The 16,324-nt window shown below is 47.3% G+C and overlaps 1 protein-coding gene across 1 annotated transcript in view; it reads right to left on the bottom strand.

The window, feature by feature from the left end:
- ZNF831 (zinc finger protein 831) overlaps window positions 1-16,324 on the bottom strand; it is a 59,929-nt gene that overhangs the window by 35,220 nt on the left and 8,385 nt on the right. The window contains exon 3 of the mRNA XM_036320982.1: window positions 7,901-8,052. Within this exon, the coding sequence (XP_036176875.1) occupies window positions 7,901-8,052 (152 nt within the window). The remainder of the gene's footprint in view (window positions 1-7,900; window positions 8,053-16,324) is intronic.

Genomic DNA, 16,324 nt, shown 5'->3' with positions numbered 1-16,324 from the left:
CGTGTAGGTGGCGGCAGAGGCAGCATCGCTGAAGGTGCAGGTGACTGACTGGAGTTTGGGAAGCCCACTGACCACTATCTTGTGGCCCCCAGCAAGTAGCTCTGAGTCACGGGTCCTCTGTGAGCAAAATGGGAATAAGGTCCTCGTCACAAATTTGTTGGGGGAACTCAAGGGGGACGAACTTCCTAAGTGTAAGGTACCCTCTGCGTTTAGTTATTGAGAATTTTCTAGAATCTCACTGTGAGATGTAGCCCCGAACTTCACCGTGTTTACTGCTCCAAGCCCTGCCAGCTGCAGGAAATCACAAAACCATAACCTTGGTGTCATTCTTATCATTCAACAAAACATCTCCCGCAATCAATACGACTTCAGATGTGTCATCCGGGCACAGGGCCACTCTCTCCTCTTCAGTGTTCCAATTTTAGTCTGTGTTCCAGCAGACGCAGCGCGTCCCAATGTGCCCAGCAAAAGCCAAATAATTAACCTCAACCACATCAATGTTCCCCATTCAGATCGGCAAGTGCGTTTCTAAGGAAATAGAGAAGGAAACACATGACGGAATGTTTCAGTGCATCCCAGCCCTGGAGTAGATAGAACAAATCTCAGTTAATGGAGCGGGTCCTTTTAACACAAAGTATTTCAATAATAAAAAATAAATAAAGGCTGATATATCATCGGCTAGAGAGAAAGAAATGTGCCTATAAACACAAGAACAGAACAAATCTAATTAGGAAGTTCTTTTTTGCAGCCCAGGGTCAATAACTGTGATATTAGGAGACCAGCAATAGGGCTGTATGCTGATGAGTTTTAAGCTCCCAGAGTCCAGAGAGTCCCACTTGAAACGCAAGCAGAATTCAATGAGATGGTGTTCATCGCCCACGGTGCCCCACACTGAAAAGAAAAGTACATATTCATTTCGGTGCCGTGACCTCATCAGAGAAGTTCATTAGGAATTGTGTAACCACAACAAAGGGGAGTCGGTAGAGGCTTCCGTTGGTGTATGGATGGATGTACCACCCACTTCGTATGGGTGTGTGGGTTTTTCGATTGCTTTTTCTAATGGAAAAATAACACCTGAATGCAAACACGTGTGCAATGGGCTTGCACACATACCTGCAAATCTTCTCTTCTTAAGTGAGACACTGACTTGGGAAGTAAACATCACAGAGATCATTTTCATGACCAGACTCCTTGAACTTCCCCTTAAGCTAGAAAACGTGGTCTTTGGCTGACTCACACCAGCTGGCTCACGTTGGCATGGAGTGGTTGCCAAGCGGAGACCTGCCCCCCAGTTACTAAGTGAGCGCCAGAAAGGCAGGTGTTCATGTGAGATGAGAAGCCACCCCAGCAGGGCCCCCTCACACATTTAACCTAAACCCTGACTTTTGAAACATGTTGTCCCCAATGCCACCTGGAAGACACGCTTCAATATCTTGGTTAATCCCCAAGGCAACAAACCAATCCATTAAGACACCACACAAGTTTTAGAAGTTTAGCGCTAAAAACACTGCGTGGGAAGTTGGGGCACGTGAGAATTCCTCACTCCCCTGCTCTGTAGGAGGACTTGCTGTTTATCTTCAAAGCAGTTCCAGGGATGGTCTTTTTTCCTCCTTTACCACAGTGGTCCTTAAACATATTGTGCATGAAAATTTCCACTCAGTTGTAGACACCAACTATACTCTTAGGATTGCATTTGTAGATTTTTCAAAGATAATTTTGACTGCAAGTGGTTTTGACTAAAAGGCTAGTTTTAGAAATGAATCCCGCTAGAGGGTAAGAGAGGATCCAGATTAAAAGGCATCAAAGTGCACATCTTCAGGTTCAGAGTCACTGTCTTCAACTATCTTTACAGAACTTTCACCTGTAACACTGAGGTGGCAACTCACATACCATGTGCCTGCCTCCACACCCTCACCTGCATTTGGTGTTGTCACTGTTCTGATGTTTGCCATCTAAGAGGTGTGGGCATACCTCACTGTGGTTTAATTTGCACTTCTCTTGTGGCTGATGACATTGAGCATCTGTCCACATACTTGCATGTCTTCTTGGGGCTGGTTTTGTTGTCCTTTCAATTGAGCCTGACCTTCAAGGAAGCTCAAGGTCAGAGGCTTACTTCTGCTTATTTGGCTGTTCATTAAAAAACACTTACTGAGGACCTGCTATGGTGCCAGGGCCCGGTACAAAGGTGGAGATGCCTGTCATCTGGGTAAACAGGGTCCTTATTATCTGAAATCTTTGCCACTGCGAAAGGCCACCAAGAATGAATTCATTCACAATGGGGACCAAAAATGTTACAGTAAATAGTGAAGAATTGAGGACTTTGAGAATTTATCTTGAAAAACAAAGAAATCAAAAGCTATTCTCATCAGTTTTCTCTAGTTCATTTGTCACCTGATCTGATTCTGCCAACGATTATGAATCAACCCAGTGGTCACTTCCATCAACTTCATGAAATTCTATGTTTTGAGCATGATTTGTCACTTGGCAGTCAATGTACATTATATGTGAAAACTAGAGGCCTAGTGCACAAAATTAATGCATGGGGGGGGGCGGTCCCCTTAGCCCAGTCTGCACCCTCTCCAATCCAGGACCCCTCGGGGGATGTCTGACTGCCAGTTTAGACCTGATCCTGGCAGTCAGACATCCCTCTCACAATCCTGGACCGCTGGCTCCTAATCGCTCACCTGCCTGCCTGCCTGGTCATCCCTAACTTCCCCCCTGCCAGCCTGATTGTCCCTCACTGCCCCCCTCTGCTGGCCTGGTCACCCCCAACTGCCCCCCCTGCCAGCCTGGTTGCCCCTCACCGCCCCCCTGCCACCCTGGTTGCCCCATGCAGCCTGCTTGTTCAGTCGTTTGGTCGTCCCTCACTAACCCTCCTGCCGGCCTGGTCATAGGCAGCCATCTTGTGATGGCATGAAGGTTAATTTGCATATCACCTCTTTATTATATAGGATTACCCTGAAGGGCAGGAATGGATGCTAATAGGGGAGGGAGGGTGGGAGAGAGAGGGGGAGAGGGGAGGTGGGGAGAGAGAGAGAGATAGAGAAAGACATGGAGAGAGAGATGGAGAAAACTACTAAATTTATCAATTTATCAGCAATTTATTCAGGAAGGTCTTTATCCCATGACAATCATTGTGTCCCCAGCCAACCTCTGACTGGGGTGCCCCATAAAGAATGCTTGGATTACAAGGTTTTTCCTCAAGTAGGTGTTTGCTGTCCTTGGAACATTCAGTATTTGATATCTAAGAACCTTCTCTCACTAATTCCTTCAGTGAGGCAGCTTGAGCTCCTGGGATTAAATCCACCTAACGCCATACCTCGGCCCTGATCCTGAAGTGAGCGTGGGAGAGGAAAGATGTTCTCTGAAATATTGATACTCCTGCCTATCCTGGGGTGTCTGGTAAGTCAACTCTATTTGATATCTGAAAAGAAACTTCCAGTTTCCCCCACCCCCTTGCTGGAAACTTGGATGAGATAGACAACTGAATTTAGATTTTAAAAAAAGACAGTTCTCAGGAGAATCTCAAAGACTCCAACCACTATAAAATATTATACATTAGGTCTTTATCCTTCATAGCTCCTATGGCCTTCTTCTTACTTATGACTTCACTGCCAAGCCATCTGTTGTTCGAATGATTAGTACCAAGCTATCAGAGTAGTTTAAAAGAGCGGGACATTACGCATCCTTTTAAAAAATATTTTTTATCCTCCTAAATTATTGACAGGAAGGTTCTCCAAAAATAAAGAGGACAAAGAATCAGTTATAACATCTTCTTGCAGTCCCTGGACACAAGTATTCCTGACTACTTATTTTTTCAATGTTTTACTGACTCTAGTTGGCCTATGAGGACTAGGGCCAAAGGTTTTTCCTGCTTTTTGATTATAAAATCCTCCCCCCACCCCACAGATCACTCTCAATTTCTTTTTTTGGTTTCATTACATTCCCCCAAGTTACAGCCTCTCAGGTCACCCCAAACAGATCACCTATCACTGTCCTGCCAAAAAAATATACACAATTGCATGCACTTGAAAGTACACTCATGGGTGCACGTGCACACACACACACACACACACACACACACACACACACTGAGAAGCCAGCTCTGATTTCTCCACCCACTACCTGCTCGGTCAAAGGAGATGAGAACGTTGTTTGTAAATGGTGGACAACCAAGGCCCACCTTTCGATGCCTTTGAAGTTACAGCACTTTGTCTTGGAATAACAACCCTCTCAGAGTGCCTGTCCCTCCACTGTGAGATATTGGCATTGCATGGTGTTGGCAAAAAAGTCCCCAAACCACTTTGATTTCTAGGCGGTATTGATTTTAAGGTACTCTGCCACCCTCCAAAGTGATGGTGTCCATTCATGACCTGTCCACGGGGCTTGCTGGCTTACCAACCAGCCATCCCTGTTCCCCTGGCAATAAGCAGCAGGAGTGATTGGTATTCCCTGGGCCAGTGCTTGGGCCACATCCTGCAGCCCACACCTGCCGTAGTGTTTGCCCAAGCTGTGGCCCAGGGAGCCTTTTGAAAATGGTCACTGGTGACCCAACCCTCTGCTCGAATAATCAACATGAATGTGCCTGTAGAGACATCTGTCACCACTCCAGCTGTTGCTGCGACATTGTCACCTACACGGGGACTACGTTCCCAGGGAGAATTTGAACTACTGAGGGCCTCTCGTTTCTTAGTTCCACATTCAGGCTTTGTTTCTGATTTTTTTTTCTGTTTGGTCCAGTTTTATCCTTTGGCACCCCGTTTGCACTTAGGATTTGGGTATGACAGCCAATGTTGGGCTAGAAGTGTACAAAAGTGGAGTTTCTCCCAGTGTATAAGGAGTCTCCAGATCTCCGCTGGTGGTCCATGGGGGCGGGCAGGGCAGTCCCAAAGGTTGACAAGAGCTTTTAAAGAGAAGAAGGGGTGAAAAGGACAATAAAATTCAGAGGCTTTCTCAGGAGTCTCCCTGGGTCTCCCTGAGCACACAGGGTACTTGGGAAGAGGTCCCCACTTCCACTGGAGGACGTGTGAAAGAGCGCCCCCTGAGGGAGGAGGGCAGAGGAGCTGGTGTCCTCACCTTGGGCTGACATAGCCCCATACCCAAAGCACAAGGCCAGATGAACTGGGTGGTGGCTGGACTTCAGCCCCTACGGACACAATTCACAGAGCCACACAAGGAGGCTCCGCCCACCCCTATGCAGCCTGTCTCCGGGCCTTCTTCCGGAAAGGAAGCCAATGCATCCCCCAGTCCAACACACCCACTTTAGGATGGATGCTACCCATACCACTTGGACAACTCTTCTTGAGTGGTTCTGTTTCTATGATGATATCTTGATTTAGGTTTAAAAATACAACTTTCCTAACCAAACTGAATACATAACAGCACGGACGAGGTACATCATTGTCCACTGAATGTACGTATGTGCCGTGGCCCTTCTCACTTAGAAACACATGTTGGGGTGACTTCTGTTCGATTGCAGATGGGGGAGAGTTATAAAAACGCTATAGTGGTTGAGTTGAAGCCCCCGCAAAAACGTATGTCCAGGATAAAAGATACAGTTCATGGAACGTGCGACTGTGGCCTTGGAAAAGGGGTCTTAGCAAATGGAATTAAATGAAGAATCTCAAGATAAGATGATCCTGGATTTAGGGTGGGCCCGAAATCCCATGACAAGTGTCCTTAGAAAGACAGAGGGAGGAGGCCATGTGAAGACAGAAGCAGAGACTGGAGTGATGCTACCACAAGCCAAGGATGCCTGGAGCCACCCGAAGCTGGAAGAGGCAGGAAGGTTCCTTTCCTAGCATCTTCAGAGAGAGTATAAGATTCCCAACCTGCAGAACTATAAGAGAATAGACTTTTGCTGTTCTAAGCCACCAAGTTTCCAGAAATTTCTTTAGCAACCCTAGGTACAGTGGCTTCAATGGCTCCCTAGGTCTTCCATGGACACCAGCGCACACCAGCCTGCCTGAACTCAATCTGCCCTCCCCAGATTCCCTGTTCTCACCCCTGAGCCTTGACTCACCACTCCCCAGTTCAGAAAACCTCTGTCCTATTCTCCCTGGATCTGAACTTCCAGAAGAAACCCTGTCGCTCCCAAGAAAATTCCCCCTTTGGGTTCCTCCCTTAACACGGCCCTTGTCCTTCACTAGACAACAGAGACCATTATTACCATGTGTCCCCCATTCATCTGGCACTCACCTGGCATATGCCAGGCTTTACGCCTGCATGCTCATTATGCTCAGGAGATAGTAACAGCCAACACCCTTCTGCTTAGAGTCTGCAAAGCACTCACCACACACAGGAGCTTACTTGGCCCTGACACTGAGCCATTGAGTAGGTAAGACCTACATCGACAGCCTCGCCCAATGGACAGCAAACTGCGGCTCTGGAGCCACATGCAGCTCTTTGGCCCCTTGAGTGTAGCTCTTCCACAAAACACCGACTTCTGCGCATGGGCCACGAAGTTTCAGTCGCACTGTACATGCGCGCCCGCACGTGGTATTTTGTGAAAGAGCCACACTCAAGGGGCCAAAGAGCTGCATGTGGCTCGCGAGCCGCAGTTTGCAGACCACTGGCCTAGCCTAAGAGACAGATCTGAGGAGGAAGCGGACCCCAAATGTGGGAGCTAGTAGGAAAGCTCTAACATTTGGGACCACTGTTGGGTTGGTTGGGGACTGGATTCACCCAAGCACACCCCATGGGCAATTCCATTGGCCTTATCTCTTTGAGGAGGAGGAAAGGAATGGAGTTAAGGATGAGGGACACAGGCATTCCCTGATATTTGCCCCACCCCCACCTCATCCCAGCCTCTCCACATGATCTTAACCCTCCAAATGCCACAAACACAGTGCTTTCCCATCCACAATCGGCCATCCAGTTGAGCAAATACCTATACCGATTTCAGTTCTCACTGAGAAACCAATCTTTGTCCTTACCTACCAGAACAGGCTTTGGGGGCTGGGGGTTGGGGGTTGGGGGTTGGGAGTGGAGGGGGAGCAGGAAAGTAGCTCCAGTGCCTGTAGGGGGCACTGGAGCTACACAAAGGTGGAGGATATGTCCCCAGGGAGCAAAACTTCAGCCACCAGACAGAGCCCATGGTCAGCCCTTGAGTCAAACAGACAACAATCAGCCACAAAAGGATGGTAATTCAGTCACTGCTGGCCAGACGGGACCCTGCAGCCTTTTCACAGATGGTCTTCATTTTCCCAGTCAACACCCAGCAAGCAAGGCTAAGATGGGGCTCATTACTGCTGGGGAGAGGGGAGAAAGGGAGGGAAAATTGAGGTCCAGAGAAGTTAAGTAATTTGTGCTGGTTGCCCAGTGAGTGCAACTTAAAATAGCCCATGTTCCAGGAAGCAGTCTCCATTAGTTCATCCTTTATTTATTTCCGAGCATGAAGAGTGGACCTCTTACCGCTTCACATGTAAGCAGTGTTCCCTGCAGCTCTTAACACATAATAACTACTTACTCTTCTATTTCACGTGGACAGGCAGGCCCATCCGCTGACCTATTTCAGCCTCACAATGGTCCGGTGGAAAGAACCAAGTCAACTTTTTTAAAAACGTGGGAAGGTAGACACACCAAGAGTTCTGACTCCCTTTTCCTAGGTCCTGCAGGACACCTGTGTCCAGTACACGTGCCCAGTGCTCAAGGGTTGTCTGTCAACTTCTCAATATTGGATTCTCAATCAATCTCACTGGGGATTCTCACTGGCATCCTGTCCACTAGTTTAGGGTCATGTTGACTGTCCCACAGATGTCACACCTTTGTGACACCACCTGTACCCCCCTGGACTTTGGGCTCCTGAGGGCAAGGGTGGCTGTCTCCTGCTCACCCTGCATCCCCAGCAGCCTGGTGCCTTTTCACGCCCAACATGATTCACCTCCAAGGAGAGCATTACCTGCCATTTCGGAAGAAGCCTGCCCTAGGGTCCTGCGTGGGTCCAGCCCCTCGAGTGGGGGAGGGTGGCAGTCTCTTCTCAGCACCCAGAGTGGCTTGCGTAGTCTACTCGCTCTGAGTCGAACTCGACCCTGCAAGAAACTCCCTCTGTACCTGTGGACAGAGAAGCACACGTGCAGTGACCAGCCTTGGGAGCATGTGTCCAGAAGCTCATACACACAACATCCCAAACAGTGATGCTCAGACAATAAAACCCAAGTCCCTGGGAGAACAGAGGGCTGACCTCTGCTTGTCAGCTCTTAGAAACGCCTCCTCCCTCCTCACCTCATTTTTACTCCATGTTCATGAGGTTGTTTCAGGGACTAAATGAGACAGTGTCTATGAAATGTCCTCCGTGCTGTATGGCACATAACATGTGCTGTAATTAAAGACTGGGACAAATAGTCTTGAATATTTAATAAAAATGGCTGTCAAGTAGAAATTTCTGCAATGATGGAAATGTTCTGTAATCTGCATTGACCCAGGCAGTAGGAGCCACTAACCACGAAAATGCTGAGTGTTTGAAATATAGTGTCTGAGACACTGAGTTTTACATTTCTTTTCATTTGAATGAATTTATATAGCCACACATGGCTCATGGCTACCATACTGGACGGTGTGAGTCTAAAACAGCGGTTCTCAACCTGTGGGTCGCGACCCCTTTGGGGGTCGAATGACCCTTTCACAGGGGTGGCCTAAGACCATCGGAAAACACATATATACTTACATATTGTTTTTATGCTTTAATTATGTTCAATTTGTAACAGTGAAATTGGGGGTCACCACAACATAAGGTATTAAAGGGTCGCGGCATTAGGAAGGTTGAGAACCACTGGCCTAGACATTCTTATGTCTATTGTTGCACGTCCTTTGTAATGTGCATGACACATGTTCTGCTCTGCCTGTGCTGGGAGAATGCGCCTGAGCTAGCCGCCTGGAGGATGAGAAACCCATGGAGCCAAGACAGGCCTTCACAGGGGCTGGCCCTCCCGCCCATCCAGTCCCTGGCAGACCCGGCTGCTGCCCACAGACACATATGCAAGCCCAGCCAAGATCAGAAAAACCACTCAGCTGAGTCCAGCCTGAAACACCTCCCCATAGAATTGCAAGCTAAATAAATGGCATCATTTTAATCCTCTGTCTTGGGTTGTTAGAGAGCAAGAGCTAACTGAACAAACAGTATGACTTTCAGCATGGTGCCTGACTAAACAATTTTAAGGGTAATTTTGACCAGTGGTGATTTTTGCCCGGCCACATATGTAGCATTTGTAAATGAACAGTTATGCATTTATTAGGGTACAGGCTCACAACTTGTTACTAATAGGAAGGTGCAAGTAAAAGCAGACCAGCAAGTTAATCTAGCGCCCCCGTGTTGCAGGGGGAAGAACTGAGATGCAGAGCAGCTGCCAGGTGCCTTGAGACTCACAGACCAAGTGGCCACTTGATCCAGGGCTCCGGACCACTTTGCAAAGGTCCCCATCAGTGGTGAGCTCATTAAAAGGGTCTCTACCCAACTTCTAGCTGCCTGGTTGAGCCACAAGGACTCGTTCCACTATAAGTCCTCAGATCACAAGAATCCTACTCCCACAACACTCCTCAGAACCACCTGGCTTGAGGGTGAGGGAGGGGAAGGCTAGGCAACCTGCTCAGCCATTTTGCTTTCTCATTTGTCTGAGCCTCTGCCGGCATCCAGCCGCAGTCCCATGAGTGCCAGGGCACTGGCAGAATTTTAAATCAGGTCTGCAGAATGCAGTGTCCTCGGGCACTGATTTGACTGCAGCAACAATGAGAAAGGGACTTTCTGTTCATCGTTTCTGGCGTCTGGGTCTAGGAGAGGTGCCATTTATGGGGCACAGTTGCCTTCCTGGCCTTGGGCAGGAGCCATCACTCCTAGGGGTCCCTGCTTGTCAGGACCACAGGTTCCAGAAACTGCTATCTAAGCCAGGTGGGAAGCAACAGGGCTGCAGTTTCCATCATCACAAAGCCTGCACCAGTGGGGGCTCCTGCTGGCGGGGGGGCCTGGAGTGATCTCAACGTGCAGAGACAAAGGAAGGAAGGAAGGTGCGGGGTCACACGGAGAATTCTTCGTGCTGCCGTCACCTCTGCCCCCACATCAGTGGGTGGCTGCCAGGCGCTTGCAGGTGTTAAGAATGCACAGCTTGAGCTGCAGGGAGGTTTTGCTGTTGGAAAATGTAGGATCGAGGCACTCCACTCAGTGAAATAGCTAGAAGCCTGCTCTGCTGGAAGAGGCCAGCGCTGAACTAAGATTTTGTGAGGGTGGAATTTGGACCCTTTGCCCTTAGGGGGAGCCCAAGTAGGTCTTGGCATTGTCTCCAAGGCACTCTTTTGCTTAGTCATGCGCAGGGTCTGTCTCCTTCTCTCCTGGCTTCTCCCAGAACCTTCTCGTGCAGCCCCTCCTGGAGCAGCATGGCCCTGGGAAGAGCAGCCAGGGTGAGGCAGGGGCTGCAAGCTGGCCATCGCCAGCCACACAGCCTCTTACAGCCTCGCCTCCACTAGGCTGCACACCCAGGCCCGGCTGCTGGAGTGTTGGCTACTAGTGACTCCCTCCCTCCCTCCCTAGGGAATTGCCCTTGGCAGATGGGTGCAGTCTTGCCTGGGGAGGCCGGAGGGAGTTTGCACATACCCCCAGGAAAGGCTGCCGCTCAGTCCTGGCTTCCAGCAGGGCAGTCTCTACTGTGCATTTCCCACTCCAGAGCTCCCCATGCGTCAGGCAGGACTGCACACCCAGCAGCACATCCTCCCCTTGCCCTGGTCTGCTGCTCGCACTCACCAGCCTCCGAGAGCCCTCCCCCCATCAACCATTCGAACAAGAATCCCCTCTCAGGCTCTGCTTCTAGGGAGCCCAACCTCAGACACCATGCAAGTGTTTTCCCCTCTTCCCTCCTGATCCCCACCCCTGGGGGGTGTTGGACAAGCACCTTCAATAGGCGCACAGGCCTCTAAATGTGCTCTGCGCTTGTGCGGGACCCTGGGCCACAGAGACTTCTTTTTCTCACTTTGTTATCACTCAAGGCCGTGTTTCTGAGATCAATCTTGATTTCTGTATTTGTGTCTAATTTGCTACTTTTAGCTGGCCTGATGGTGGTTTACTTAAAAACAACAAAAACACATAAGCTGCCATGTAAGGTCCAGGTTTTAAAGATGACTCCTCCACTCAGCACAGCTTCCACTGTCTTTGTCCCTCTCTGTAGGTCTTCCAAGAAGAGCCTGTGTCACGAAGAACTCTGATGTAAGACCAGCAAGGAGCCTCTGTTTATAGACCTCATGGGAGAACATTCAGGAAAAACGCCTTCTTCCCCACAGCAGCTTCAGCAGGGACCCCGACGGCTCGCTGGCCAAGGCCAAGAGCTCAGGGAGCACCATGTTAACCGGAGTCCAGTGGGAAGCTCACAGAAGGAGCAGGCCGAGGCTTGGCATGTACCTTGACGCTGGCTGAAAGCCACTGACCATCCTGCCTCCTCAAGCCCTCCCTGCCCTCCTCCAAGGAGAGGTGCGCAGGCGTACACCCCTGCTTCTCACATGCTCCTCCGGGGAAAGAATATGTTCGCAGGTTCCCTCTCACTCTCCTCTCTTGACCCCACAGGGAATAACGAGGCAAAGAGAAGTGGAGTGGATGGCCGGCGGGCCCTCGGCTCCCACTAAGTAGGGCCGGGACTGTGGTGAAAGCTTCCGGTGCCTGTACTAGTGGCTGTCACAACTCCAGGTGTGTGTCTCCATCTCACTTCGGAATGGGGCTCTGGTTACTAAGAGGGCCACCCCGTCAAACAAGAAAGTGCATCATGGCCAAGTGAGCAGACCCCGCGCCCCCCCCCCGTCCCCCCCTCCCCCAAGCCTCATGCTGTAACGCAGACACCAGCAATTAGGGGAATGGTGTGCGCGGCGCCCAGGGTTCTCTCCTCTGCTCTCCTCTTCAGGGATGAGGGCATGTTTCAGGGCTCAGGGAGAGCCTCCTCCGCCATCACCGCCCATCACCTCTGTGCCCCTGGGGCGCCACCAGTCACTGTTCCCTGTGCCGGGAGCTTCCCAGATCAAGGCTCAGGTGTTTCATGCTCCATAGGGCGCGGCCACGGTTACAGATTCATCAATGAAATCCCATTCCATGGCCCAGCGCTTCTCCGGGCCAGGGCGGTGCATTCGTGAGCTCTTCGCATTTCTGTGCCTCTAGTTAGCGTTGGGCGAGGAGGCGTGGAGCCTGAACCTCCCCGCTTCCCCAGTTCCACTGGCAGGATGGAGCCTGCACTCTACTCCCGTCCTTCGGCTCATGTACTTTCATGATGGAAACAGCCATTTTCATAAGTGTGGTATTTGGAGTTGACAACAAAGAGATGGATGAGACGGAATGGAGGCCCCCCCCCCCCAAAAAAAAACTCCAGGTACAAATCGGGAGTTAAAATATAGCAAATAAGTGAGAAAAAAGTGATGAATCCAGGAGTCTGCAGGCTTTTTGTATAAAGGTCCAGATAATGAATGTAATAAATATTTTATGCTTTGCAGGTGACACACAGTCTCTGACACATATTCTTCATGTACACATGAGTGTGTGTGTATTTTTATATGTATCCTTTCAAAAAATGTGGAAGCCATGCCTCACTCACAAAGGCATACAAAAACTGGTCAAGAGCCCAATTTGACCCCTGCATAGTTTTTTATATGGACCAAAGTAAGTTTTTCTTACATTACACAGAGAGAATGCATTTTCGTATTTATGATTGAGAGTAAGAGAAGATGTCTCAGACAAGACTAAAAAGTTATCATTATAAAGGAAAACGTAGCTCCACTTGCCTACAGCAAAATTACCGCTTCTTGATGACAAGAGAATCGTAAACAAGGTTAGAAAATAAGAACCATTTCCCACAGCAGCTCCCCGATTGACGGCGGCCACACCCACCCTCGCACTGAGCACGACTCAGATGTGTTAAACAGAAAAATGTTTAACACAATGAAATGTATTGGTGTTCTGATTAGAAGGTAAGATACACTTAAAAGTCAAAAACCCAGAGGAAACAGAAACCTGGAAAGGTAAGCGAGCTTTGTCAATCTGAGGGAGCTTGAGGTAAGTTTGTTCCTTCATTGGCTTGGTCTGCTGGGGTGAAGGGTGCAGGATTGAAACCCAGACTCTCTCCCAGATGAGAGTCCACTCCTACACAAGGCAGAAACCTCAGAGGGTCATACCCTCAACATGTGGGCGAATCAGAAATAACACACCGACCCCCACCACCTGCTCTGGGGACATAAAAACTCCAACCTTCTCACAGAATGGGGGGGAGGGGGGACAAAAGTCTCTCCCGTTGATTTCATAATAAGAAGACAGTCTTCTCACGGGCTTGCAATTTGCATTCACTGCCCAGTGGCATGAAGGAACCTAAAACCAAGATTTTTCTTTAAAGTAAGTGACCAGAGGCACTCGGCAGAGGTGAAGCGTGTCACCACTGAAGACACCCACCTCCAAGCCAAGTCTCAAAGTTCCAAAAATCTCAGCTCACCGCCAAAACTCTGAGAGCAAACCAGGAAACCAGGAGCCATTAGTGCGAGCTAGCACAGGAAACAGTCAGATAGGCCGAGATGTCCTATGTGGGCGCTGTCAGGCATAAACTAGCAAAAAACTAGTGTTTTTTGAAAAGATTGAAAATACGAGTAAAGACGAAAAGAATGGCCACACTGAGTGTTGGTAAGGATGGGGAGAAGCTGGCACTCCCCACACTGCTGGTAGGAATGAAAACGATGCAATCACCTTGGAAAATAGTTTGGCAGCTTCTTAAATAATCAATTATGCATCTACCATATGTTCCATCCATTCTACTTCTAGGTATGTACCCAAGGGAACTGGGAGCATAACCCACACAAAGATATCTAGAAGAATAGTCATTCTATTTTAACAGCCCCAAACTGAAACAAACCAAATGTCTACCAACAAGTGAATATATAACTAAATTCTGACATATCTACCCTATTTATATAAAAACCCTGGGTGTAACACCCATCACGACCGAGGCTCAACCAACTGGAAAGAAGTCAGTCCTGCAGGGGTTGACTTGGCAATGGTTGCACCCTCCCTGAGCTGTTTCCCCACGAGGGCGAGGTTTGAGGCAGGAAACGGCCCTCAGGGTGTGGAGGCATATCTTTAAAAAGTTTTAATACATTGTATTAGAGGTTGTGGTGGTACTGTTTTACCAAGAGCGTCTACAGGAATTGCTGCAAATTTATTTCTCAATGGAAGAACCTTTCATTCTCAATATAAATTACCAATTCCATTAAATGAAACTTCAATTTCTAGACTCAATATAAACAGTGAAGTTGCTAAAACTATTAAAAAGGCCCAACTTCTCATTATTGATGAATGAACCATGGCATCCAGTCATGCTATAAATGCCATAGACAGATTACTAAGAGAAACTGTGAATTTGAATGTTGTATTTGGTGGGAAAGTTCTCCTTCTTGGAGGGGATTTTTGACAATGTCTCAATATTGTACTGCATGCTATGCAATCGGCCATAGTACAAACAAGTTTAAAGTACTGTAATGTTTGGGGATATTTCAGAAAGTTGTCTCTTAAAACAAATATGAGATCAGAGGATTCTGCTTATAGTGGATGGTTAGTAAAACTTGGAGATGGCAAACTTGATAGTAGTTTTCATTTAGGAATGGATATTATTGAAATCCCCTGTGAAATGATTTGTAACAGATCTATTATTGAAGCTACCTTTGGAAATAGTATTATCTATAGATAATATTAAAAATATATCTAGACATGCAATTCTTTGTCCAGAAAATGAGCATGTTCAAAAATTAAATGAAGAAATTTTGGATATACTCGATGGAGATTTTCACACATATTTGAGTGATGATTCCATTGATTCCACAGATGATACTAAAAAGGAAAATTTTGCCATTGAATTTCTTAATAGTATTTCTTCGGGAATGCCATCTCATAAATTAAAATTGAAAGTGGGTGCAATCATCATGCTATTGAGAAATCTTAATAGTAAATGGGGTCTTTGTAATGGTACCAGATTTATTATCAAAAGATTACGACCTAACATTATCAAAGATGAAGTATTAACAGGATCTGCAGAGGGAAAGGTTGTTCTGATTCCAAGAATTGATTTGTCCCCATCTGACACTGGCCTCCCATTTACATTGATTCAACGACAACTTCCCGTGATGTCAGCATTTGTGATGACTATTAATAAATCACAAGGACAAACTCTAGACAGAGTAGGAATATTCCTACCTGAACCTGTTTTTGCACATGGTTAGTTATATGTTGCTTTCTCTCAGGTTCTAAGATCACATGACGTTAAAGTTAAAGTTCTAAATACTTCAACAAGAGGGAAATTAGTCAAGCACTTTGAAAGTGTTTTCACTCTTAATGTGGTAGACAGGAGATATTAGAATAAGTTCAATCACTTTATCAGTCATTGTTTGCATCACTGTTGTTTTTATATCATGTTCTTGTTGCTTTTATATCATGTTTTTGTTGTTTTTATATCATGCCTCTATTGTTTTTATATCCTTTCGTTACTGTTTATTAGTAACTTTATATATTATTTTCATATACATTTTACTAATTTCCTTTCATCTCTCACACTTCTATTATAGAGAAACAGCAAATAGCAATATTAAAATATTTCCTCTAATTAATTCCCTTTTAATGTGCATGAATTTTGTGCACTGGGCCACTAATTTAGCAATAAAAGGAATGAATTATTCATACACACAACAACATGAATGGGCCTGAAAAGCCAGGGCCCCTCCCTCAAGAAACAGAGCACATATTGTACGACTTTATTTCTATAAGATTCTAGAAGTGAACTAAGCTATAGTGACAGCGGGCACATCAGTGGTTACCTGGGGATGGGCGGGTGTCAGGTGGGCCAGAGGCAGGAATCACAAAGGGACATGTGGAAACTTTGGGGATATGGGCACATTCATTATCCTGATGGTGTTATTGGTTTCACAGGTGTGCACACATGTCAAAACTTATTAAATTGCATATTTTAATTATGCATAATATTGAAATTCAATATATTTCAGCAGAAATTTTCAAAAATAAGTCAGTGGATTAAGAAAATTAGTAAAATTTTAATGATAGATCTGAACAAAGCATGGAGATGATAGCACAGAGAGACAAAGTTATTGAAAAGAGGTTAAGAGGCATGGAAGCCCTAGTTGGTGTGGCTCAGTGGATAGAGCATTGGCCTGTGGACCGAAGGGTCCTGAGCTCGGTTCTGATCAAAGGCACAGACCTTGGTTGCAGGCTCCTCCCCAGCCTGGACCCTGGTCAGGGTAGGTACAGGAGGCAACCAATTGATGTGTTTCTGTCATATTGATATTTCTCTCTGTCTTGACCTCTCTCTTCCACTCT

Source organism: Myotis myotis, unplaced genomic scaffold (assembly GCF_014108235.1).
Source record: "Myotis myotis isolate mMyoMyo1 unplaced genomic scaffold, mMyoMyo1.p scaffold_m19_p_9, whole genome shotgun sequence".
Taxonomy (NCBI): Eukaryota; Metazoa; Chordata; class Mammalia; order Chiroptera; family Vespertilionidae; genus Myotis; species Myotis myotis.
The sequence above is the reverse complement of the archived record's forward strand: the minus strand, read 5'-3'. Positions and strand labels throughout refer to the sequence as shown.